The following is a 27,760-nucleotide window of genomic DNA, read 5'->3' as shown; positions in this document are numbered from 1 at the left end:
TATCTTCTCTTTTAAAAATGTTAATCTGGAAGAGTTTTCAGTCATTAACGGAAGATTCAGATTTGTATTACTGCCATATTTATTTAAACACTGATTCCTTATTAACTGTTTGTGCAACCACAAACTTTTATCTAATTTGTTCTCAGTACATGCACAATAATAGAAGCATTCATAAGATTTAAAAGTATAGAACAAAGTCTGTCATTCACTTTAATGAATTTGGTCTTGAAGTTTAAGTAGAAGTTTCAGACAGAAAGATCAGATTATGTTTCAGATAGTAACAGATCAGCTTATGACCAGTATTGGTTTGAGTCTAGGTTATTGTCAAGAACCTCAATTTTCTAACCAAAGTCTAGTCTTTTTTATCCCCCGTTTTAATCTAACAGAAGTACTGCTGACATAGTTATTTTAATAAAAACTGTTTGGTTATATTCATGCCCTCAAAAAATTTTAGTTGTTTCCTATTACCAATACAATAAACTTTATTTTGGCTTGCCCTGGGAACTTGTGTCTTCAGCAACCCTTTTATCATTTCTTTCTTTCTGTTCATTGAGAACAGGCTTTTAAGCTTGCTTACTGTTGGTTCCCCGTTCATCAGTCTCTCAATCCTTGTTTTCCTCACCCAGGGAGATTAGGCTTTCCTTTTCCTTTAGTTGTGCCTGTCCAAATCCTATGTTTTCTTTCTGATTCAGCGTTCTTAATTACAAAAATAGAAATACCTAGCTCAGGAGAATCTCCTTGTCTTAAAAATTCAGCTGTATTTATTCATATAAGTGTGCAGTCATGTCCTGTATATTAAATTAGGGTGGGTTGTTTCAATTTCACCTGGAAGGCTGTAAGCCACTTTTCATATTGGGTCACCTTTAGGTCTTCCTATAGAAGTTTAAAAACTGTGTCCCACATGTCAATATGTGTTTGTATTTGTAGACTTGAAAAATGTCTGAAAATTCCAGTGACAGTGATTCATCTTGTGGTTGGACTGTCATCAATCATGAGGTATGCTATTTACGACTTTTTATAAGGCAGTTCATAATATTACAGTGTTGGCAGGATCCTTTGAAGGCTGGTATTTTTCCTCATTTTAAGCATAAGGTTTCATTGTATAGAGCTCAAACATTTTCCTACCCATATTGAACTTCACTGCTGAAAACTACATGAGCAAACGACATCTGCATTATTACATTGTTTTCCTCACCTTTGAGATGTTAGGCAAATATTTGTTGAGGCATTATTATTGATCAGACTCTGCATTTTACCTATATTCTCATATCATTTTAAACAACGCTCAGTGGTATACATTGTTTTCATTCTCATTTTGTAATTGAGAAAACTAAAACTTAAAGAGGTTAACTAATTTGGCCAAGATTCTGTAATTAGAAAATATGAGAGCCTACATTTAAACACAAAAACGAAACAATGGAGAATATGTGTTCCATGTAGATTATGATATGTTACTAGCAGAACTTGACTGGAAAAGGATGAGGACTAGAACTCTTATCACAAAATGAAATTTATTGTAGGAGTATGGTGTTACATAATAAACATTAGTTTATTTTCTCACATGGGCAGTGTATGGCCATTAGAGAAAAATCATGAGATACTGTTAAATAGAATCAATAAGCTAAAAATCATTTACACCCATTTTAAGTTTTAATGTTTGCTTTAATATCTCTTAAGCCTTATTTTCTTTCATTAACAAAATTTTTAAATGGTGTTTTTACAGTTACTTTGATAATTTAAGGCTTAGGCAATTTGTTAGTCATGTCTTCTAGAAAACAACATTAACCAAAAAAAAGAAGATTGCTTTTTTGCATGAAAGTTTCAAAATTTGATAGCAGCTGTACCAACCATTGTTTTTTTTCCCCTCTTTTTAATAAGTGACTTTTCTATTTTTAACCTGTTTTCTACAAAGCTTACATCAACTCCCATAGCAACAACTTCTCCTTCAAGGATATAATTAACAGTATGCCAGCAAGGCAGCTGTGGGAGTCTTTCTTAGGAGCCTGTAAGGTGGGGTGCAAGACAGCAAACTCCTGGCACTTACCCAAGTGTGTCATTAGGATATTATGTATTAGAGATAATCTTGTCATAGAGTTGATTGTTTGTATTTTTATTCCTCTTCCCTCCATGTATATTTATCAAGTTCTACTCTTTCTTGTTAATGTTTCTTACATATATTTCCTTTCTCTTTTCTGTTGCCACCATTCTGATTTAGGCCTGAACTGGTCTCCCCATCACCTCCAATCCTACCCCTTACTTTGCCTCGATTTCAGCCATTATCTGACTCTCTAGGCAACCCCTGAGTCTTATATTAGACTTCTCTTTAGGACTCAGTTAAAAACTTGCTCCTTTAATGAATTCTAATTTTTGCTGTTTTGAGTTATGCATGTCATGAGAACTGAGATCTTTCTATTTAAAATAGATCAGTAAGCCACAGGAAAATTAGAGGGAGGGGGCTGGGAGGAGGTGTATTATTTATTGGTTATCTTTATTTTGCTAATCAAGACATTAGGAGAAAAAGCCTTATGATATACTAATTTTATTAAGAAGAGACTGACATCAAGGTAGGAAGGACAATCTTAAAGAATAAAGAGTGCATTCGTCTAAAACAAAGTTTATTAATCATTTTAGTCCTTAAACATTTTTAGTTATACACTGCCAAAATAAGAATACATTGTTTTGTATATGGCTATTTCTCTGAGTAGTCTGTAATTTTGAGGACTTTTTATCTTTATTTATTTATTTATTTATTTTTAAAGTCTGGAGGAAATCCTTTAATTTTTTTTTTTAAAGATTTTATTTATTTATTTATACAAGCACTGGGTACAGTCAGAAGTGCGGGAGGGTGAGAGAATTCACCAGAGTCAGAGGGGAGAGCAGAGCAGGCAGAATGACGAAGTACACTGCTGAGGGGAGCAGCGGGTGGCAGGAGAGGTCTGCGCACCATGTGGGACCCTCGCCTGGCGGCCGGGCATTGAACTGGCGCTGCAGAGGCTGCAGGCAGCTTCGCAACCCAGCGCTCAACCGCTGTGCCACCGGGGAGGCCCAATTTTGAGGACTTTTTAATAGTCCACAATACCTAGCAAAGTTTGCCTGACCTAGAGCAGTTCCATAAATTAGGAGTATAAGCAAGTTAATAGAAATAAGTATAGAAAACTTTATCCTCTGGGATTCAAATTTATTGCTTGGACTTAGGAAAAAGGAGTAATTAGAACTTTCAACTTTTGGACTGAGTCTAAACCTGTGACTGTTCTGATGTTTCCCTGCCATGGGTGTTTATGAACTAAACTGAAAAAAGGGTAGTCAGATCAAATATGGTTCCCTTTTGTATATGGTAGTATCTGGAACTTTTAATAATTAGTAAGCACCTACTTGTAGTCAAACCCAGCTTTAAGCAGCTGATAGACAAATAACTGAATATTGTTTTTCTCTAGGGGTCTGATATAGAGATGGTGAATTCTGAACATGGTACAGCCAGTGACATCTATGAGCCTACCCCAAAATGTTCAACTTTAGAGCAAGGAGAACTACAAGTACTGCAGTTAGAGCAGGGAGGTAAGATGTTTTAAAAGTCTGATTTATTTAATTTTTTAACAGGATGTGTGAGTGCCATTATGACTCTTGCCTTCATTAGCTAGGTAGGCCTGCAGGACCCAGTGGGACCAACTGGCCCAAGAGTTTACTTGCAACTTTAGTATATACTTGAGCCTCAGATAGTTTTTTGATACTAGATGTGTAACTAGTAACTAAATATTGATTATGTCTAAGGATAAACAAAGTTATTAATTCATCATAAGGGATTTATTAAACTTTTCTCTAGTTATTACATTTCAGAGTGCTTTGATTAGAGATGGTAAATGGTATTTACTGTATTGCATGTATATTATATATACTAACTGTGGAATTTGATGCCCACATAACTATATAGAGAAATATGACACTCAAATAATTTATGGTATACTTTCACCTTCATATTTAAATTACTTCTTAAACTTAAAAAATTACATAAAATATAGAAGAATGTTTACTCAGGAGAATGAAGAGGATATGTGAAGGCTAGAAATGTAATAAATAACACTTGTTAATCTTTGTTTTCAATGTGTGTTAACTATTCTCATTTGAACAGCACTTCTCATCTTTCATGGGTCAGAGATCTCTTTGAAAATATAAAAGCTATGGATGGTCTGTCCTAAAAAATGCATATCTCACATATGTTAAAAAAAAAAAATTTCATACTTTCTGAGGAACGTTGACCTGTCTCCATATTCACCTGTTGAGCTGTCTTATCTCCAAAATAATACTCTCTTCAGGGGCTAATAACAAACAAAACTGGTGTTCCCTCCACCCCAGCCTATTATTTTGGAGAAGTTACATGAGAAAAATCTCATTTATGCTAGAAAAAAATTGATGAACAAGAAACTTTTTAATTTTTTTTTTTAAAATACAGACATTTATTTCAACAAAAGATAATTAGGATTTAGCTATAATTTTTACAGGGTAAAGTTTTATTTTTATTTATTTTTTAAAATCAATTTTTTTATTTATATATTTTACATTTGTGTATTCCCCATAAAATCCCCACCACCAATTTATCTGTGAACCATCACCATAATCCCTTATGCTCTTCTCTCCCCTATTTTGCTCCCTTTTTCACCTCCTCCCTTGCCAAATGTGTCTGATTTATGGTTTCCTGCTGATCTTTTTAGAATTATTATTTTTGTCCTGATCCCTTATTTGAGTCCCCTATATCCCTCCTATAAGTGAAACCATCTGATATTTTTCTTAGCAAGAAACTTTTTAAATTGCCTATCACTTTTTTTCCTGAAGATATCTGCTGTATTCATTTGGTATATGTTTTTGTGTATGATTTTTACATAAATTTATATGTTGGTTGTAACTCTTAATATTTTTAATTTCTGTTAACATAGCCATTTTTATTAATAAAATAGTATAAACTCTTATTTACACATTTTTTCCCTTGAGGAATTTCTTACAAAATATTACATACTATCGTGACATTACCTTGTTTTTCTGTATATGTTTTTTGAGTCCTTGTTTTTTATACTCTATTTTTTATTATAAAGAATTTATCATATGAATCCATAGTTTTGATCCTTATGTTACCAGGCATTGACAGTCATCTTTTTTTTTTTTTTAAAAAAGGTTTATTTATTTATTTATGCATACAAGAACTAGTATGTAGGCCAAAGGTGTGGGGAGTGAGAGGATTCACCAGAGACAGGGTGGGGAGCAGAACAGGTGGATCTAGTGAAATACACTGTTGAGGGGAGCAGCGGGTGAGACAGGAGAGGTCTGCTGCGCCCTATGGGCAGCTCCATGGTTGCCAGGGATTGAACTCATGCTGCAGAAGCTGTGGATAGCTTCACAGTGCTGTGCTTAACCTCTTGCGGCACTAGGGAGGCGCATCAGTCATCTTTTAGGACTAGTGAGTAAATTTGAAGAATTCAGGAAATGTGCTATCATGTGTCTGAGAACTGATTTTTCCTAGTAATAGGTATTTAGAAACACCTGGGATAAAGTGTTCTGGTATTATTAGGTAGAGATTATGTTTGCATTGAAATTGTATTTTATGTACCTAGATTATATATGTATAGACTACCTAAAGTCAATACAGTATAATTGATTTGATCTTTGCTTGATATTAGAGAGTAGCCAAAGTAACACAGTGTTAATGGGAGAGACTGCTTATCCAGCATTGGAGGAAATGAAGTCAACACTTGAGGTAAACTTGTGTTTTGTTGTTCTTTGGATATATGATATCCTTTGATATAATTGGATAAATAGCATTCCTTCTAGATCAGAGCTTCCATTTCTAGTTGTGCATTCTGTTCTTATTTGAATTTTAAATAACTTTTATTGAAAATTTCAGGGTTTCACAGATTGATCAGTTTTAAGATTAAAGTTAACTTCTACTTTCTTAAACTTTTTTTTTTTTTTTAAGATTTATTTATTTATTTATACACGTACTGGGTACAGTCAGAAGCACGGGAGGTTGAGAGGATTCACCAGAGCCAGAGTAGGGAGCAGAACAGGCAGACTGACGAAATACACTGATGAGGGGAGCAGCGGGCGGCAGGAGAGATCTGCGTGCCATGTGGGACCCTCGCCCAGTGGCTGGGGATCAAACCAGTGCTGCAGAGGCTGCAGGCAGCTTTGCAACCCAGCGCTCAACCGCTGTGCCACTGGGGAGGCCCTACTTTCTTACACTCTTGACAGAGATGTCTTAATTTAGAAAAGTAGTATCTTGATAATGTGTTAAAGACTTACTCATGTAACCTCTAATACAGTTTCTTTTGGAAATAGGCTACATTCTTGAATTACATTGAGAAATTAAGCTCTTCATTATGTAAAATATGAATTGTTACTTATTAAATTTCAGGATAAACTATACTTCTAGATAGGAAGAAGATTGTTATATGGCATAGCAGTTGAAATTTTACTACATACATAACTAGAAAAATTTAATCTATCTTTTATGAGCTTCCTGATAACAAAGAAACCCATGGAACTAGTAGGAAGTGAATCCTTACCTTTCTGTGGTCATTGGGTGATAGAGGTCAGTTCTGAGCTTCTACAGCCCATGAAGACAAGTAGGCAGCAGTTTGGTGTAACTGATAGAGTTGCCAAGGGGTGTTTGATGTTTTCAAAGTAACATGAGCTTACTTTTTTTTTTTTTGGTGGAACCCTCGCAGGCAGCCAGGGAACAAACTGGTGCTGCAGCCCAGCGTTCAACCACTGCACCACCAGGGGAGGCCCAGCTTACTATTTTTTTTAAATTAATTTTTTTTAAAGATGTATTTATTTATGTATACAAGAACTGGGGTACAGGCCAGAGGAGTGGGGGTGAGAAGATTCACCAGAGACAGAGTGGGGAGCAGAACAGGCTAATCTATTGAAATACACTGCTGAGGGAAGCAGTGGGCAAGACAGGAGAGGTCTGCTGCACTATGTGGGACCAGCTCCCTGCCCAGGAATCAAATGCAGTGGCTGGCCATAGCTTTACAGCTGAGACTTTAACCCCTACACCACCAGGGAGGCCCACATGAGCTTACTATTAAGTAATCCTTCCCTACTGGAAAGGTCCCATATCTTTTATTTCATGCTCAAATTACCACACTGCTTAAATACCGTTATATACTTTGAACTACATAGAAAATGTAAGACTCAAATAATTATTGAATTTACTGTCTGTAAACTTACAATTTCTCAGGGAGAGGAAGAGATGATCCCTGAAGACAATGTCTATTTTGGAACTGTCAGTGATGATTCTGATATTGTTACCCTTGAACCACCTAAGTTAGAAGAAGTTGGAAGTCAAGAAGACACTGTAATTGTTAAAGAAGCACAGAGTACCGAAGACTTTAACATGGGCTCTTCCTCTAGCAGCCAGTATACATTTTGTCAGCCAGAAACTGGTAAGAACTTCATAAAGGAATATATTGATAGATACTTAAGGATTCCTATGGCCATATGATATGTAATGGCTTATTTTATAAGTAAATTTAAAATTTTGAGTATGTTTGAGTAAAATGCAAGAAAAATTTTAGATACAATCTGTTCTATCTCGTGTCTCCTAGACTCAGTAATCCTTTGCTAAAACAATAAGTACCGTATCTTATCTTAAGTAAAAAACAAAAATATAGCTTCAAAGGAGATTTGTTATGTCATACACACTACAAAATACATTTGACATTTTTTAAATCTTTAAAGGTGGGAGATTGAGTCATTATACCAAAAAATAGAATGTTAAGATTTTCAGGTATAATGATACACATATAGAAATAGTGAAAGAAACTTCTTATTAAAGTTTTATCAGATTCATTTAATTACTAGTCATGCAACATTCCACATTTATGGAGTGTTACCATGTGCAAAAGCCTATTCAAGGAGTTGGCACAACAGCAGTATTCCAAAAGCCTAATTTTTGGCTCTTTAATTTTAGAATATGAAAATATGCTTATACCAAGACACTTTCTTAATGTGATTAAAGTCTATTATTTAGAATTATTTGGAGGTTATTATGTGTTACTGAGTTTATCCTCTTAGAGAATTCCTTGCCTCAGTTTTAAGGATGTACATAATATCTTTCAAAGTGATACAAGTATTTAGAAACAAGTTATGGGAATATATTAAGAAACAATCCTATAATTAAACCACAATTATTAAACCCACAATTATAACTTGAAGTTGAATTTGTAGGACACGCATTGTTGGAACATTACTGGTGATTCCATGAATTTTCAAATTTGATGCAAAAGCAGGTAACATGCAGCATATTTCAGACCATTTTTTTAGACCTCACCATTCTTTAATATTTACATTTGTCATAGTAAGACCATGGAATTTCTTATTCCGGTTTAAGCTAATAAAATGTCAAGAAGAGAATTTTAGCCGTTTCATTTAATGATGTATTACAGTTCATTTAGTATGTCCATAGTTTGTCTATAAACAAGAGCTTGAAAACACCTTCAAACACTATCATACTCGTATTTGGCATTCTTTGCTTTAGAGGGAAATTTCAACCTTGGACTGAATAGTATCCATAGAACATTTATTTACAGGACTAATATAATTAATTTTAGAATCCCTTTTGGTCATCCCATTTTATTTAAATTTAGGATTTGTGCTTTATTTAGTAGTCATTTGTCTTTCTCTGACCCTTTTCCCCCTTTTAAAAAGAATATTTATGGGACAGAAAGGGTAGGCATATTGAGGCCAAAGTATCTCAGAAAGGTCCAAGCAGTTATTTAAGAAATTAGTGATATATACACTGTTCATTTTCTTTGAGACCTTGGACACTTAGGAGCATATTATTCACACCTTGGAGCACGTTATCCCAATTTATTAAATCTTCTTTCTGAATTAAGACTTCCTGGGGCATAGGTATTGAAGTTTATTATATATCTAACCCACAGTTAAGAGGAATTTTTTATTAGGTGTACTTTTATCCATTACAGCCTTCCCTCCACCCCCAAAAGGAATTATTCCAATAAAGATAATGTTAAAAAAGTAATTAAAAATAACATTTGGAACTATATTGAGCATACTCTATATAAATTAATTACCCAGCGTTTTTGTTCTCTTTCCCTTACTCCACATTTTTCTTGATCTGTTAATTTCTTGCTATCTATAGTTATTTTGTTTTTCCCTTTCTCTTTCCATCTTTATTAGATTTCAACGTCAGTTTTTCTTCTTTGATTCTTGAGGCTTTTCTTTTGTTTATTTAAGAACCTTCCCTACTTCCTCCATATGACCCTCTCAACCTGCAAGAAAGCAAAGTTGGTAGTTGAAGCTTGTATTTGTGTGTGTGTATATATATATATATTTTTAAAAAATGGCATGATTGTTACATTTTGATAGAGAACAGATAAAATGTTGTGATAATTTAAAAAAGTACTTCCAATTCTCTTTTTACTTTTTATTCTTTACAGTAAAGCTTTATACATCTTTTTTTCCCCCCTGTTTATTTATAAAAGAAAGGTGGTGGGAGAAGCTGTGGAAGATTCCTGAATGCATAAGGGGATGGGATGATCAGCTGAAACACCATGTTCCTAGCCAACTCGCTTTCCAAGGTGGTGTGACTAAATCTGGTCAGCTTTTTTAGAGCTGAGTGTGCCTAGTCACATTTACTATTTATTAAGTGCTTTAAAATCTGTTGTCATCTGCAGTACTCTAAACAGGTGTTCAAAATTGGTTTTGTAATAAAGCTGGCTAAGCTTTTGCATGCCTTTGCATTGCTTGCATCTTTGTCTGTGGGCCAAATTAAGCTTTAAAAGTTTAAAATCAAAATACTTCAGCTATCATGTATGGGTTAAAAAAGATGGAAGCCTTAGATAAGGATGTGAATTTATTAACATGGGTTAGGCTGATTTGTTTAGATTATGTAACGAAGACAGTGTATTACTGTAGAATTGAAAATTTTTTAAAGGAATTTTGATAAATGGTTTGTTTTATATTTTACCCATCTTCACACTATCAGAAAATCTGAATTATTCTAATCATGATCATGAATGTCTTTATATTGTGTAATACTTTGTTTAAGTCTTCCTTTCTTTTTCTTTGTCCAAGAAATGTAACCTCACAGCTGAGGCAATGGCATCTTGGAAAAACTAGTGATCAAGAGTAACCAGATAAACATGATGAGCATAAGGGTCATGATCAAAAGACCTCTCTCAGTGATATCAGATCATTAAATCTTAGGAATATTCATTATTCATTCATTCAGTAGTACCTTCTGTCTTTGTTGTGTGAAAGTTCCCTGAATCCTTCATGATCCATCTATAAACAGTACTGTCTAACTAGTTTTCTTTTGGCATGATTATCATGTCTTCTGAGGAATTGTTTTGCTTTTTCGAAGCATAAATGTTACTTGTTTTGGCACTCACTGTCAAATTCAAGTTCATATTTTGTCCTTAATTATAGTGCTTCCTCCCCCCATCCCTTTTCTAACTGGTCTTGGAAATTATTACTGGGTCATCTAATCATTGTCAAAGTATTGTTTATTGATAAATGGAACAGTGTTAAGAAATTATGTATTTGAAGAAACTGAGGGTAATTTTTTTCCCGTGGATATGTTTCCAGGACTTGAGATTTCTTGTGGCATTCCCCTCCTCCCCCATTTTGTTGTTCTTTACTATTCTTTTCATAAAGGAGCAGCACCAGACTAGTCTTTAATATTGAAGATAGCTGTTGTGTCACTTCCTCATGCTGACATATTTACTAGAGGGTAAAATTAATAACCTTCTAGTAAGAGTGGCAGTCGAAGGGAAGGACTCATCTGACTTCTGGAAACCTCTGTTAAACTATAGTGCTCTGAACATTGATCAGGGACTCATAGGCTGGAAATGAAACGAGGAGCTAGTAGATACAACCAAGAAAACTTTTGTTAGCTACTGTACTTGGAAAGTCTCAGGAACTGCTTGTATATTTCTCTGTGTTCCTTAAATAGTTAAGCATAAATTACTTATAGCTCTAATCACAAGATAATTCAACAGGATGTGAGAATGATTGTTTTTAATGGTTCAAATTGCAAGGAGATTTTAAATAAAAACCAGCTAGACCCTTAAAGGCATAGAATGTAATTAATGGATTCTTATGTCTCACAGTTGAAAGAAATCTTTTGTTTTGGCTTTATGTTGATAAACTTAAAACCTTGAGTTTTTGTTTGGTTTTTGACTATTGTATGAAATGGCATGTCAGAATGGCATTGATTATTCTAAATCATACTGGGAAAGCACTTCTCTAATAAAATTTTTAATATTTATCTACCTTTTTTTTTTCAAAATAGTATTTGCATCTCAGCCCAGTGATGATGAATCAAGTAGTGATGAAACCAGTCATCAGCCCAGTCCTGCTTTTAGACGGCGCCGTCCTAAGAAGAAGACGGCTTCTAGTTCAGAATCTGAAGACCGGTCACTTGAACAAGAAATGGAACCATCTAAAGAGTTACATAAGCGCCCATTTGGTAGTGGTCTCAATAAGTGTGTTATACTTGCGTTGGTAATTGCAATCAGCATGGGATTTGGACATTTTTATGGTAAGTTTTTGAAAATTTGTTTATATCTAAATTGATGCTATAGTGTAGCAGCACTTAACTAAGAGTGACGAATTCTGGGATCTCTTTTCACTGTCATTCTTAAATACATGATCTTGGAAAGCTCACAATCTGAGCTTCAGTTTTCTCTTCAAAAAATGGAGATAGTGTTGTCTCACAAAGCTGTTTTTTAAATTAGGCAGTAGTTATTTAAGAAATATTAGGATTATTGGGCCTCCCCGGTGGCGCAGCGGTTGAGCGCTGGGCTGCGAAGCTGCCCGCAGCCTCAGCGGCGCTGGTTCAATCCCCGGCTGCTCCCCACCCACCGGAGGAGGATCCCACATGGCGAGCAGACCTCTCCTGGCGCCCGCTGCTCCCCTCAACAGTGTACTTCGGTCCTTCTGCCTGCTCTGCTCCCCACTCTGGCTCTGGTGAATTCTCTCACCCTCCCGCGCTTCTGCCTGTACCCAGTGGTTGTATAAATAAATAAATAAATCTTAAAAAAAAAAGATTAAAAAAAAAGAAATATTAGGATTATTAGCATTTTTTTTTGTTTTTAAAGAAAAATATTTGGAAGATTAATAATTGGACATGCTCATCGCAAGGCAAATCATTTAATTTAGAATTAAATCGAACTAGCTTTCACTATGAAGAAGATTATTTAAATGAAGTTATTAAATTTATTAGGATTATTTAGAACTCACTTGTGAATTAGTTACATTTGAGATGTCACAACTGGTGCTCAGTATTTGTACCTTCGTGTTTCATGCAAGCATTTTGTGACATTTGCTGTTACTTCTGTGCTTTATGTGAATTGAGAATTCATTTGTTTTATAATTTTGCCTTATACTTTGCTCACTTTTACACTTGTCAGTATTTATATGTTAATTATCTCACTAGTGCGGTTTTTTAAAGGTTTAACTATTGAGTCTTATTTAAGGCATATGTTTGTACAAAAACTGGATTATTTGAAAACAATATTCACATTCTTTGCCTCCATTAGAATTAAAAACACTTAAAAATATCTTTGATCTTGTCATTGTCACACATTTCAGTTGACCTTATATTAACTACTTTTAGGTTTTTTTACCTACGTAATCCACAATTTAATTTCCTGAATATTTCTGTTTCACTGTCTGCCAACAATGCGTTCCTTATGCAAAGAATGAAAGGTTGTACGTACCCTATGTTGATATGTGTAAAAGATATGTTATTCAACGTAGTGCCAAGTTAGGATAATCTTGTTGAATATATCGTATTGAATACAATTTATTGAAATACAGTAAGATGTTTCCTATATTTAAATTTATAGTAGTAGAAATAAGTTTTTAGACTTCTGGTGGATATCTGCTTGAATTTATGTTGTAATGAGATTTTGCTTGAAATACACATTTAACATTGTTTATTATCTAGCTAGAGCAAGTGTTACCAATGTTTTTTTTTTTTTTTGAGCATGAATTTTTCCTCTACAGGTAAACATGGAGGTAACAAGAGAAAAGGTTTTATCTTAAAATTTTTTTGTTATTTAAAAAAAGTGGATAATGATTTAATACTAATCTGAATTGCATTAAAACCTCACCAATTGCATTACCTTTATGTATTTTGTAGAAAGATCATTTAGACACCTTTCAAAATTGAGGAATTATTTCCCATTACTTGGGATTTTAAATACTTGTAAAATTTACTTTAATAATTATATGAAATGGGCCTCCCTGCTGGCGCAGCAGTTGAGCGCTGGGTTGCAAAGCTGCCCTCAGCCTCTGTAGCACCAGTTCAATCCCCGGCCGCTGGGTCCCACATGGCTCGCAGACCTCTCCTGCCTCCCGCTGCTCCCCTCAGCAGTGTATTTCGTCAGTCTGCCTGTTCTGTTCCCCGCTCTGGCTCTGGTGAATTCTCTCACCCTCCCACTCTTCTGACTGTACCCAGTGCTTGTATAAATAAATAAATCTTAAAAAAAAAATTATATGAAACATTTCTCTTTCTCATATTTTCAGAAATAAAACCTGAGTAATATAAAGTAGGTCTATGTAATAATGACATTGCATCAGTGAACATTTAAAAACCCAAATGACCACTAGCTTTTTAAGATCGCTATTTAAAGGATGTACACTTTTTTTTTTAAATTCTGGCACTATCCCAGGATTTAAAGAGCTCTTCTGAGTTGATGCCAGAACAAGTTTGGATTCCTCATGCATTGTGACGTTATTGTACTCTATGATCTATAATTTGCTTTATAATCCTTTAACAAAGTGAAGCACTCAGAGCATTAACCAACGCTGGCTCCATATAAATTTGGATTGTCTGATGTATCTTTGAAGAGAAAACTAGTAAAAGTAGGCGATGGCAATTTGGCATTGCTTCAGTTTCTGAAAATGCTTACTACAAAAGTTAAAAAAAAAATTGTGTATGAAGCACCTATCTTTTTTTTTCTTCCCTTATAAACTATTCATATTCAATTTTTTTAAAGATTGATTTATTTATGCATACATGAGCTGGGGTGCAGGCCAGAGGCCCAAGGGGTGAGAGGATTCCCCAGGGACAGAGTGGGGAACAGAACAGGTAGATCCACTGAAATACACTGCTGAGGGGAGCAGTGAGCGAGACAGGAAAGGATTGCTGTGCCATGTGGGTCAGCTCCCTGATCAGGGATGGAACTCGTGCTGCAGTGGCTGCTAGTAGCTTCATAGTGCTGTGATTTAACCTTTGCACCTCCGTGGAGGCCCCTAAACTATCAATATTCTAAATCATCAGTGGAGTTCAGTTTCAGTTTTCTCATGGACTTGGTTTAAGTATTGATAGGTAGTAGCTATGCTCTTCGGACAGTATAACAGAATATAACTCGATGCTACATTGTGTATCACAGATATGAATTATATGTGAAAGACTATACTGGAGGGGGTAGGAATTGAGTTGAGTCTCTATTATATTTAGGCTAAGTGGGTGGAAAGTGGAACTTTCCTGCAGTGGAGGACCTGATAACCTGAAAGTAAACACACTGGTTTTAGAAACAGTGAGAGGACTGACAGGATGATAGCTAAATAGATATTTAGGAATAATGGAGTAAAGGCTAGAATATGGGTTCCTGTCATATTATAAAACATCTTGGAATCTGGATAGAAGTTTGATTTTATAGAGTGACCTAACAGCAGTATTTTTAGAAGAAAAGTACAAAAGGTAAGTGGTTTGGGAAAAAGTAGAATGTCAGGTAAGGAGTTTTGTAATCCAGATATTAAATGATCAGGATCTTGACAATTATAGAGAAGTTTGGTGAAATAAGGGACAATGAAATAATAATGGAAAACAGAGCTTTGAACCTGGATAATTAAGATATTGGTGGTTTATTTTTTTCATTCCACTGCTTTAATTTTGGAGTTGGGGTTATTATTGGGGAAGAAATTTTCTTGATGATGAAGATGGTGAGTACAATTTGTGTTTTACCCAGTTTTATTTTACAGTGGTTTAGGGCAGATGTTGAAGTTTGGATTTTTTTCCACAGAGATACTTCCAACAGGCAGCTTTATGTATTAGGTAGAAACTCTGGTGAGATTGGGACTTTATCCATAAAAGAGAAGTAAAAATCAAAATCAACAAGTATCTATAAACCAGAGACACAATGGTGGGGGGAGGGAGAGGGGGGAGTAGGATGAAAAAAAGGGGGGATGGGAATTGTATGGGACTATAACCATGACGAAATGCATATGTTGTGCAAAAATGAAAAATGATGTAAAAAATATATAAAATTAAAAAAAAGGGAAGTCTTAACAGTAGTGATAGCAATAACTGATAGTTAAGGGTTAATGAGATAGAGCCAGATTTGTAGACATGACAAAGATTTTTTTCTTGGGTGATTAACACTTTTATAGTTAGACAGCTAACGAGAGGAAAAAAAAAAACAAAAACATACAAGACAACCCAGCAGTTAGTCAGATTGCAAAAGACCATATTGTTAGTCATCAAACATATGATGTAACAATCAATGATTTCAGATTGGAACAGTTTTAATTTAGGTTATTTTATGTTATGCAAAATAATTCACCCTGTTGGCATTTTGAAAGAAAAATGAAAAGGTTTCTTGTATTTTGGGAACTACAGATTAACTTTATTTCCACATTGAAAAAAAAGTGAATATTTTTAGTAATACTCAGACAAGTTTTCCATACTTTCATAAACCAAACTTTAGCGACAGAAATTGAATCCTAACAATGTCACTGGTAACAATTCTGTAATTTGGTAAAAATTTCTCTTCAGTGGTTTTCAAGAAGTACCAAACAAATTAAAAATTATTTTAATAATGAAAGAAGAAATAGTAAGCTATCATTGCATCCTTTCAGAATTCTGTGAGGTCTTTTATAATGGTATGACATTTAATAGATGTAATACTAAGATTGTGAGATGTGTTTTGCTTTATTTTTGATTTAAGTGTTTTCTTCCCCTCACACATGTGGCATGTAGCAGCATGTGAACAGCATGTCTTGGCAAATTAACATTTCGATTTTTATGGTGAAAATATAGAGAATCCTAGTTGGTTTATGATTCCTTTTACTTTTGGGAAAGGGATGGTGGTACTCCAGTATAGTCCTTATCATTATAGAATTCTTAAAATTTTTGACTTCAAGAATGGTGGGTGTTCATTATTAGCCAGTTGTTTTCTTCACTGTACCTTTTGGACTTTTGTTAATACGGTGAGGAAAAAATGGGTGTTTTCATTTTTCCTTACTAATTTATAGGCTGGGAATGGATTTTTTTCCTTCATCTGTCAAAGGGGGGAAATGAAACTTTATGTGCCTCAAAGATCCCTCAAAATCAACATACCTGAGTGTCTTCAATATAGTAAGACAAAAATATTTAATCTTTTTTTTTTTTTTTTTGGTTAAGGTGATAAGAGCTGGCTTGTTTTAATCAAAAGGACAATGAATTGCTGGACTGTACCTGGGTGTGTGAAAAATAAAAAGCATTAACTTGCTTGACCTGATTTATATTACATTAACATCCAGTCACTACCATTTGATGAATGACACCATGAGAATTTACTTATTCTTTTTTTAATCAGAATTTTCATAGAACTATGAAATGCCGATACTTTGAAGAAAATGATCTTATCTAGATTAAGAATTAAATATATGCAGAACAAATATTTTGCTGTACTTTAAAATGTTGGTAATCATAATGTTTATTATATACTCCTAATAAGAATTTTCACTTTTAGGCACAATGCAGATTCAGAAGCGTCAACAGTTAGTCAGGAAGATACATGAAGATGAATTGAATGATGTGAAGGATTATCTTTCCCAATGTCAACAGGAACAAGAGTCACTTATAGATTATAAGGTATGTACTACTAACAAATTTTATAAAAATAATTGTATTTAGATACAAGTATAGTACACATTGGTGAATCAGTAATATTGGTGATTGTTGATTGAGTAGTTAACCTCTAGTCACTATAGTGAGGGCATCACATACACTTTTCTTCACATGAGAGCTCTGTGTATTTCATTTTATAGATGGGAAAGGTTAAAGACAAAAAAAAAAGTGACTTACCCAAGGTTAACAAATGGCAGGACTGTATTTAATTCCATTGATCTGACTCTCAAGATATTATTCCTAATCATTATATTGTAACTAACATTTTAAACTGACATTATTATATCTAAAGCATTTACACATATATAATGACATTATTATATATAAAACATTAACATTTACAGACTTGAGTAAAACATTTTTAGTCATGAAAAAGTTTGTAGCATCTAGAGTATTCCCTTGATGAAGGAAAACAATCAGTCCTTTTTCTCTGACTTCTTGTTAGTTTTCATAGTAGTGTGTTATTTTCCCCACCTAAAAATCAATTATTCCAGCAGGACTGTGTTGCCCATTTTGTGCACTTATGAGGACCAGCAAAATGGGTGGTGTCTTGTCTGTTTTTTTCCTAGGAAGGGTGTAGGGATTGTAGTAGATAAACTAAAGTAAAAAAGATGAACTCATGCAATTTGCAGCAACATGGATGGAGCTGGAAGGGATCGTGCTCAACGAAATAAGCCAGAAGGAAAGAGAAAAATACTGATGGTCTCACTCATAGCAGGAATTTGGAAAACCTGAATAAGGGACCAGGAAAAAGACTAATTATAATAAAGTACAAATCAAAATCAACAAGCAACTATAAACCAGAGAGACACTATGGTGGGGGAGGGAGTGGGAATTATATGGGGACTATAACCAAGATGAAAATGCATACATTGGGCCTTCCCGGTGGCACAGCGGTTGAGCACTGGGTTGCGAAGCTGCCAGCAGCCTCTGCAGCAGTGGTTCCATCCCTGGCTGCTCCCCAGCCACCAGAGGAGGGTCCCACATGGTGCGCAGACCTCTCCTGCCGCCCACTGCTCCCCTCAGCAATGTACTTCGGTCCTTCTGCCTGCCCTGCTCCCTGCTCTGGCTCTGGTGAATTCTCTCACCCTTCCGTGCTTCTGACTGTACCCAGTGCTTGTATAAATCAATAATCAAAAAAAAAATCTTAAAAAAAAAAAAAGAAAAAGAAAAAAAAAGAAAATGCATACATTGTGCAAAAATGAAAAATGATGTAAAAATATATAAAATTAAAAGAATTATAATAATAAAAGAAAAAAAAGTAAACAGCCCCCTTTTTCCAAGTTCCTTTATACTTAATTTGTGCATGTAACCCTTAGAGCATTATGGTTTCTTTGAAGACAGAATCCTTGACCCGAAAATTATCTTTCAAGGTGGGATTGCTGAAGTTGATTGTAAATGTAATTTTCCTACCTTGATTAGAGAATTTTATAAAACATGTAGCTGCTTTTTTTTTTCACTTCCATAGGTGTCTGGTTCTATTGAATGATGTTGGCTTAGCTGTTTTTTCCTTCACTTCGATGGTTCTATTGGGTGATGTTGACTTTTAGGAAACTTGGCCCACATAGATCTTTGCTGAGTCAGTTCTTCCAGATATCTTGGCTCCAGTTGTTTCATGTGGTTTGGATCTTAGACCTACCCAGGATCTGCTTACTAGGCTTACTTCAAGATTGCCCTAATCTTGAAGTACTTCTAGAGTACAATAGTGACTAGAGGTAACTACATTACTGGATGTGGAATGTTGTATCTTTCTAGTTATTCTGTGGCTCCCTATGCTTGTTCATTTAGAGATATTGCTGCATCATCCTGTTCTACTCCTTATTCACATCTGTTGGGTAGAAGAAACTACTCAACAGGGAGAGTCAAATAACTTAAATAAAATTTAAAATTTTAAGTTTTCTGCAAATGAATAAATTGGATTGTGAATAACCCATTTCAGAGAGTTTTCAAGTAGAAAAAACACTGTCATCCTCTTAAAGGAGTTATTACTTGTGTAAGTCAGACTTTTTTGGTTTAATTCAAATGTGAGAACTATGTGATGAATAAAGAAAAATATAAGTATCATTTTGCTGATTTAAACATAAGATAGTTTGACTGACTGAATAATGCTAGTAGTCATTAAATTGGAAGAAAAATTGGATCATTTAAAGCTCCTTGAACTGGAACAAAATTCTCTAAACCTGGTTCAACATGATTTCTCTAGATCAGGGATGCTGGCTTAAGATTTACATTACTGACCTGTGACTAAGCAGTTGCCTCATTTTCTTTCTCCTTTTCCTAATAAACCTGTCCTTTTAAAATGTAAAAAAGCAAACAAACCAAAAAAAAAAAAAAAAACCTGGTTACAGTCTTTTCATAAGGTATCTTGAAATTGGATAAAATAGTCATGTTACCACAATTTTGTCTGTCCTCTATAGTGCTGGTAGAACTTGTGTGACTTACCTGAAATTATTTAGATACGTTAATTTGCATAAGACTAAGATCTTTCAAATAGGGCTAAAATTACTGAAAATGTTTTCTTTAAAGTATACAAATTGTATACTACCAACTGTTTCTGTGTATTTGTATAAAAACATGTATTTATAAATGTTATAAATGTTATAAACTTTATAACAGAATTTTTTGATGCCTGAAGTTGTCTCTAGCTTTAATTTTACTTTTTATAAAATGTGATCTCTCTTTCCCAAGGATCAGAAAAGCTCATAGTCCTGCCTAAATTCTCTCTAGGAAGCCTTCTCAGAAGAGATTGGAGTTGTTAGTGAAAATATAGAAGATCCATTTCCCTTTCTCCTAATTTATATATATGGGTTTGGAAACCAATAAAGATTTCATGCTTATTGGAAACACTAATCAGAAGTACTCCATCTGTATTTTTAAAATCTTGATTAGGGATAAACTGAATTTTAATTAATTTTTTCCTATCTTGAAATTTTCCCAGCTGCGATGTTCTTATTTTGATGTAGGTCTCTGCTGTGTATTTTATTCCCTGTGAAAACTCGTATTTTCCAGTTTTTATATATTATAAGTATTACACAATGGATGGTCTCTGTCAAAACAGACACTGAAAATTTATGGAATATTTGTTATATCTTAAAGATTTAAATTCAACTTTTAAAGAGCTTGACATTTTTCTTTTCTCTAAATATATTTAGTCATTAAAGGAAAACCTTGCAAAGTGTTGGACCCTTACTGAAGCAGAAAAGCTGTCCTTTGAAACTCAGAGAAACAACCTTGATACAGAAAATCAGTATTTAAGGATATCTCTGGAAAAGGAAGAAAAAGCCTTATCTTCATTACAAGAAGAGCTAAGGAAACTAAGAGAACAGATTGCGATTTTGGAAGATAAAGGGACAAGTACTGAGTTAGTTACAGAAAATCAGAAACTTAAGCAGCATTTGGAAGAAGAAAAGCTGAAAACACACAGTTTCCTTAATCAAAGGGAGACTCTACTGGCAGAAGCAAAGATGCTGAGGAGGGAATTGGAGAGAGAACGGCTAATCACCATGGCTTTAAGAGTAGAACTCCAGCAGTTAAGCTCTAGCCAGTCTTATGGCAACACAGACTCTTCCAATATATTGACAGAGAAAAAGGAAATAGAAACCTTACGAGAACGACTCACTGAGCTGGAGAGGAAGCTAAACTTTGAACAGCAGCGTTCTGATTTGTGGGAAAGACTGTATATTGAGGCAAAAGATCAAAATGGAAAACAAGAAACTGATGGGAAAAAAAAAGGCAGCAGAGGAAACCACAGGGCTAAAAATAAGTCAAAGGAAACATTTTTGGGCTCAGTTAAGGAAACGTTTGATGCCATGAAAAATTCTACCAAGGAGTTTGTGAGGCACCATAAAGAAAAAATTAAACAGGCTAAAGAAGCTGTGAAAGAAAATCTGAAAAAGTTCTCAGATTCAGTTAAATCCACTTTTAGGCATTTCAAAGACACCACTAAGAATATCTTTGATGAAAAGGGCAACAAAAGATTTGGTGCTACAAAAGAAGAATCAGCTAAAAAACCAACAGTTTTTAGTGAATATTTACATCCACAGTATAAGGCACGTGCACAAAATCAGAATAGTAGAGGCCCTACTGTGCAAAGAGAGGGGAGGAAAGAAAAAACTCACTTTGAAGAATTTGGAAAAAATACAAATTCGCAGAAATGCAGTGCTAAGCATGACTGTAATGAAAATTCATTCAGAAAGACTTGTTCTGGTGTATTTGAATGTGCTCGACAGGAATCCATCAACGCTTTTAATGTTAAAATGTTGAGTCCTGTAGGGATAAATGAATTTAGACAATTAGTTGAAAGGTATTTATTAGACAAACTGGATAATTTTCATCATTGGAAGGAACTCAATCAATTCATCGATAAGTTTTTCTTAAATGGTATCTTTATACATGATCAGAAGCTCTTCACTGACTTTGTTAATGATGTTAAAGATTATCTTAAAGACATGAAGGAATATCAAGTAGATAATGATGGAGTGTTTGAGAAGTTGGATGGATATATATATAGACACTTCTTTGGTCACACTTTTTCCCCTCCATATGGACCCAGGTCGGTTTATATAGCACCATGTTATAATAGTTTTTAACATTTATTGATTGGTTAGCATTCTTATCATTTGATACATTTCTTGGAATGTTACTGTTTGTAAAGGACATACTTTATTGCCACTGAGAATTTAGAATAAATTGAAAGATACAATTTTTAGTAGCTATTACAAACTGAAAATTTCATATAACCAATTTGACTTGAGAAAAATGGCTTTATTTCTATCTTAAAATAGTTAAGGATATGTAAATCTTACTTTAATCTTTTTTGTTATATTTTATATGAAAACATAATCACCTTACATGAAATTATTTTCCTTTAATTTTTATTTACTCACCTTAGGAAGCTAAGAATAAATGACATAGATTTCACTCTGAAATTAAAAGCTCTTATATATTACAATTTGGATGTCCCACTTTTGTCTGTTGTACTTACCAACTAAATTATACATTTATTACAGAATATGGATTAAGGTAAAGGAAAGATCAGAGAGGCAAACTTAGCAAGTTCTAGTGTGTGCTTTATATATTATTTCTAAAAATAACTGTGTATCTGCTGCTCATCAGCTTTATATTCTGTAATAGGAAACTTGCCTAGTCTTTAAATGTCAACTTTATTTTTTACCTTTGAGATATTTTTACACCTTTTTGAATAAATGTAATGTGTCTATAAAATAATGAGACTGATTTTGGTGTCTTTAGTCATTAACAAGTATCTAGTGCTTAAAATGAGCAAAGCACTGTGAGGCTGCTCTCAGGAAACAAATGGAAAATTCTTGCTGTCAGGCAGCTCACAAGCTGTTGGAGAGTTAGGTAAATATAGGTAATGGAATGGAGGAATGGAGGTATTGAGGTATATAGTATAGGTGGTTTCAGTCTATTTGGAAATCTTTGGGAGACTTCATGAGTGGAATGGCCAGTGAATGGTACCTTTTAAAACTTGATATTAAAGGAGAAATGAGAATATTCCAAGCAGATGGGGTAGGACATTCCACTCAAAGAGAACTTTATTCCATTTAAAAGGAACTTGGAGATGTGTATATCTGCCACTTTTAAGGAGGCTGGGTATTGTTAGGGTATGAATAGAAGAAAAGATTCACTTCATGAAGGATTTCGCTTTATGCAAAAGGACTTGGATTTTTTTTTTTGTTTTTTTTTTTTTTTTGCATTTTCAGTAATTGTAAGTAGCCTGGAGAATTGGTTAGAAAGGGTGAGGCTAGAAGCTAGTTTTTTAAACAACACAGATAGGAGCTGATGATAGCTGAAGTATGATAGGTGTGGAAGGAAGAAACATTTGAACAACAGCAAAATTGGTGGTATTTCTTGTGAAAGAAATAGAAAGTAACAGCGATTTCTAGATTTCTGAGCTGAGTCGCTAGTTGGATAGTGAGGTCACCAAGACAGGGAATACCAGGTTTTGGGGAAGGGGAATTGGCAATAAGAATTGTGCATGGAGGTACCTATTGACAGTTAAGGGAGAGAGGATTAGTTGGCCATTACTGCTGTGGCTGTTTCTAGCCAAGACTGTGCATAGGTGAGCGTAGATAATCAAGGCTGAGGTGTTGATCAGACTGCTGGGGAGCACCATGATCTAAGGAGTTGCAGTGAAGAATGCTGAGAATGACAAGACCAGAGAGGTGAGACCAGAGAGTGGTGTAAAAATCTAGAGCATCTCTTATGAAAAAGTAAAAGTACTATTTAAATGTGTCAAATCTTAAAAAAAAAGAAAAAAAAAGAACTGGGGATGTTTCTTTGCTTGGGTGGTCATGGCCATGGATGGCATTATGGACTGCTTCAGTGAAGGGATGACATACTTAATCACAGAGATCAGGGAAGCAGTAAATATAGCCATTGTTTATGAACCTTAGGTGTAAGAAGTAGAAGGGGGTGGATGGGACAGAAGCATTATATTTGTAAGAGATGTGTTCAAATTCCTGCAGAGGGAGGAAGCTAATGCGGGAGGGGTTGACTTGTATAGGAAAGGAGGAAAATAATGGAAACACATCTCATTATTTTATTGTCACATTTCTATTCTTTATCTGTTGAGTGTTTCCTTTTCGCCAGTAAAGTTTTATATTAGTTGTTTTTTTTTAATTCTCTAGGAATAAAGTATGATACGCAATCTTTTTGGTATGATTATACTAGCATTATACTTGAGATTAATTTAACATCTTTTTTGGTGTTTAGAAATAGCTTAATGGAGAAAAACATTAATATTGTTTTTTGTTTAAATAAATTTAACTCTAACATAGATGAAAAATGTGTTTACTGCTTTCAGTCGACCAGATAAAAAGCAACGTATGGTAAATATTGAAAACTCCAGGCATCGAAAACAAGAGCAGAAGCACCCTCAGCCACAGCCTTATAAAAGGGAAGGTAAATGGCATAAATATGGTCGCACTAATGGAAGACACATGGCAAATCTTGAAATAGAATTGGGGCAGTTACCTTTTGATCCTAAATATTGACCATCATAATTAAGTTAAAACTGTAACAGAAACATGTTTTGTACAATGTTTCGTGTTGAAACTAAGATGAAATGATCAAGATAACAATGTCTTTTTATCATTTTTAAGTATCAGTTTGATGACTTCATACAGAAGCATCAAAAGAAAGCTTACTAACCCGCATTTTTCTGTAGTTTAGCTTTGCTGAATTTTCTTTTTCGCACTGGAAATACTCAACTTTAGTTTTATTAGGAAGCTAGGCATGCAACGGATTTTGTGCATGAAATGAGACTTCCTTTCAGTGTGAGCTTAAAGCAAGCTCAAATCATACATGACAAAGTGTAAATTAACACTGATACTTTAAATTTGCAGTAGAGCTTGAAAAAAATACATTGTGATGGGATTTCATCTTTAACATTTTATAATCTTACACTTGCTTCTTGTCTTTTTGTGGGTTCAAGAGCCCGTTGACTTGTGAAGAGTTTGCTGCCTTCTTATGAGCTTGCTGACTTGTTCTCTTGTGAAATTTCTTGCACATCTGAATTTTGTGGAAGAAACAATAAAACTACACCATGAGGAAAACTAAAGGTGTTTATTTAAAATCTGGCCTTGTTTTAATATGCGGTTTTATATTTTGTGATTTTTCCCCCCATACATTTCCTCAGTAGTGATATTCAGTAAAGCACTGCTAGTTCCATAAATCTTACGTTTACTAGCATAGTTAAGCAGCATCTGAAAATATCTACCCGAGAAATATGTTTCTCTATGAAAGATCTAAACACAGTTCAGAATTTCATCATCTTCTGTTGAGTTTCCTTTTTGGCGACTTCCGTTCATAGACATATATGTGACTTCCAGTTCGTCCCTCTGGCAAATGAGTATGGAAGAAAACAGCAGTTCTCTCATAGTTGTTGGAAATTAGGAAAGCACTTATTTCCTATAAGTAAATAAAAGTTTAGGTAAATAAAGACTACATTTTGCTGAGTACTAGTTCAAAAATTTTAGAATGGTCAGTATTCTGATTGCTCCTCTACAACTTTTTTTTTTTTTAAAGATTGATTTATTTATGCATACAAGAGCTGGGGTACAGGCCAGAGGTGCAGGAGGTGAGAGGATTCACCAGAGACAGAGTGGGGAACAGAACAGGCAGAGTGACTGAAATACACTGCTGAAGGGAGCAGTGGGCAAGTCAGGAGAGGTCTGCTGCGCCATGTGGGTAGCTCCCTGGCCGGGGATCAAACTCATGCTGCAGAGGCTGCTCGTAGGTTGCGTCTTAACCCCTTGCACCACCAGGGAGGCCCTACAACTTTTTTTTTTTTTTTTTTTTTGTTTATACAAGCACTGGGTACAGTCAGAAGCGGAGGGTGAGAGAATTCACCAGAGCCAGAGCAGGGAGCAGAGCAGGCAGACTGATGAAGTACACTGCTGAGGGGAGCAGCGGGCGGCAGGAGAGGTCTGCACGCCATGTGGGACCCTCACCGGTGGCCGGGGAGCAGCCAGGGATCGAACCAGCGCCGCAGAGGCCGCGGGCAGCTTCGCAACCCAGCGCTCAACCGCTGCGCCACCGGGGAGGCCCCCTACAACTTTTTTTTAATGATGCAGTTTCTTAAAGAATTAACTTCTAGTAAGTAACATATATACCTTGATTGTTACAGAACCAGGGCTGATTTATGACTGGGGAATAAAATGAATTACAAAATAAATGGGTTAAAAGGAACTATAAACATGTTTGTTTGTCTGTTTACCTGAATGGTCACCAAACCTGAGTGGAAATTAAAATACTGAATTTTCCCCTTTTTCATGTTTTCTTACCTCCTCCAAAACGCTGAAGATGAGCAAGTGAGTAGGCAATGTAGAATCATTGCGAAACTCCTTATATAGCCAGTTTAAGGGATTTAAATAAAATATATCTGCTTCATCAAGATAATGACTTTTTCCAGTCAGGTCTGGGGGACACTCAAGGAACCTCATTGGAAGCGGGTTGTGCACATGGCTAGGAAAAGAAAGTTACCATTATAATTACAAGATGTTAAAAAAAATGAGTTTCCACATTTAAGACATAGCATGTTCATGTAACAACATGTGAAATCTGAATCGAACCTGGGTTCCAATTAAGGTGAGGAAGCAAGCCTTAATGCAGCTTTCTCAAAGCTGAATGTTGATTTCTCACACTGATAATGTGTGCAACTGCAGCAGCATAATCTACAAGTCTCAAACTAAAACATGAAACTTCATTTCAAACTGGGAAGTAGGTCAGCAGCTTGGATGGGAGTCAGTATCCGCTAATATTAGTATGCTATTCCAGGAATGTAAGGTGCCTTTGGGACCAGGTAAGTAACTTGTACATAAGAGTAGTTCTTCATAGTTTTACTTGGCAAGACAGAAAACTGGTCATGAACCAGATAGGAGTTTTGCGCTCTCCCCTTCTCTGCTCTGAAAGGGGATGGATCACACTCAGCAAGTTTTTTTTGTGTGGTGGTGGATTTTATATCTTTATATACAATTTAGTAATAGAGAGCAACATGCTGACCGACTAATTGCAAAATAAGTAATGGTTTTATAGTGGCATAAAAAGACTACGGTATATGTAAAAAAAAAATGTATTGATGAATCATGACAACTTAAGGCAGTTAGTTGGGCCATGCAAAGAAGCCAGTTTACAGCTTTGCCCTGGGAAAAATTAAACCTTATTTTAGAAATAAGTATGTGAGGGCCTCCCTGGTGGCGCAGCGGTTGAGCGCTGGGTTGCGAAGCTGCCCGCAGCCTCTGCGACGCCAGTTCGATCCCCGGCTGCTCCCCGGCCACCGGAGGAGGGTCCCACATGGCACGCAGACCTCTCCTGCCGCCCGCTGCTCCTCTCAGCAGTGTACTTCGGTCCTTCTGTCTGCTCTGCTCCCTGCCCTGGCTCTGGTGAATTCTCTCACCCTCCCGCGCTTCTGCCTGTACCCAGTGCATGTACAAACAAACAAACAAATAAATAAAAATACATGCCTCTTAAAAAAAAAAAAAAAAAGAAATAAGTATGTGAGAGAGGTTTACTTTATCTATGACATGCATCCAAAGTAAATTTATACAAGACCTAATACTAAATGACTTATTTTGACAGTACAGGTTTTTCAAAGAAACACTTGAGAAAAAACTGCCAGTTTTATATTACAAAGTAGGGATGGGAGTTTTTCTCTCTTGTGCACTTAAAAAAACAATCTAAGATGAGAATTTGGTGAAATATACGAAGCCTAAGCCATCAACACTACAATAATGTATGGAAATTATCTTGGTAGTTCTAGAATCCCTCTTCTCTGTAGTGTTATCAATAATGTGAGCATCGAGAGAGGACTGTCGTCAGCCTTAGTTTTTTAATATAGTAGGGGATCCTCATATTGAAGGGACACCTTAGGTCTTTTTTTTTTTTTTAGAGGCATGTTTTATTTATTATTTATTTATTTGTTTGTTTGTTTTTGTTTATACATGCACTGGGTACAGTCAGAAGCGCAGGAGGGTGAGAGAATTCACCAGAGCCAGAGCGGGGAGCAGAGCAGGCAGAAGGACCGAAGTACACTGCTGAGGGGAGCAGTGGGCGGCAGGAGGAGTCTGCGCGCCATGTGGGACCCTCCTCTGGTGGCTGGGGAGCAGCCGGGGATCGAACCGGCACCGCAGAGGCCGCGGGCAGCTTCGCAACCCAGCGCTCAACCGCTGCGCCACCAGGGAGGCCCGACACCTTAGGTCTTACATGTAGCCTGTGGCTTTTGCTAGGCAATCCCAATTATGAAAATTGGATTTTAATGATTGGTGTCAATGATTTAGTTAAGTATTCCAAAAGTGTTAAATCACTTTAAAAATCACCTTT

At 35.4% G+C, this 27,760-nt stretch overlaps 2 protein-coding genes across 3 annotated transcripts in view; one reads left to right on the top strand and one right to left on the bottom strand.

Moving 5' to 3' along the window:
* Positions 1–936: 936 nt before the first annotated feature.
* CCPG1 (cell cycle progression 1) lies at positions 937–23,934 on the top strand (the record flags this gene model as incomplete). Of its 2 annotated transcripts, XM_084240000.1 has the most annotated exons (9): positions 937–996; positions 3,435–3,555; positions 5,667–5,743; positions 7,232–7,436; positions 11,309–11,557; positions 16,761–16,882; positions 20,071–20,175; positions 21,319–21,470; positions 23,745–23,934. In XM_084240000.1, the coding sequence occupies 9 exons, from the start codon at positions 937–939 to the stop codon at positions 23,932–23,934; spliced, it is 1,281 nt and encodes a 426-aa protein (XP_084096126.1). The 2 variants fall into 2 exon arrangements, with proteins under 2 accessions (XP_084096126.1, XP_084096125.1); XM_084239999.1 differs by having other exon boundaries at positions 20,071–21,470.
* Positions 23,935–24,709: 775 nt separating this feature from the next.
* The window catches only part of PIGB (phosphatidylinositol glycan anchor biosynthesis class B), a gene marked incomplete at both ends in the record, with an annotated part of 29,798 nt that continues 26,747 nt past the window's right edge, over positions 24,710–27,760 (bottom strand). Inside the window, 2 exons of the mRNA XM_084239998.1 lie at positions 24,710–24,850; positions 25,726–25,906. Coding sequence (XP_084096124.1) covers positions 24,710–24,850; positions 25,726–25,906 — 322 coding nt within the window. The remainder of the gene's footprint in view (positions 24,851–25,725; positions 25,907–27,760) is intronic.

Source organism: Talpa europaea (genome assembly GCF_964194135.1).
Source record: "Talpa europaea genome assembly, chromosome: 8".
Taxonomy (NCBI): domain Eukaryota; kingdom Metazoa; phylum Chordata; class Mammalia; order Eulipotyphla; family Talpidae; genus Talpa; species Talpa europaea.
The sequence above is the reverse complement of the archived record's forward strand: the minus strand, read 5'-3'. Positions and strand labels throughout refer to the sequence as shown.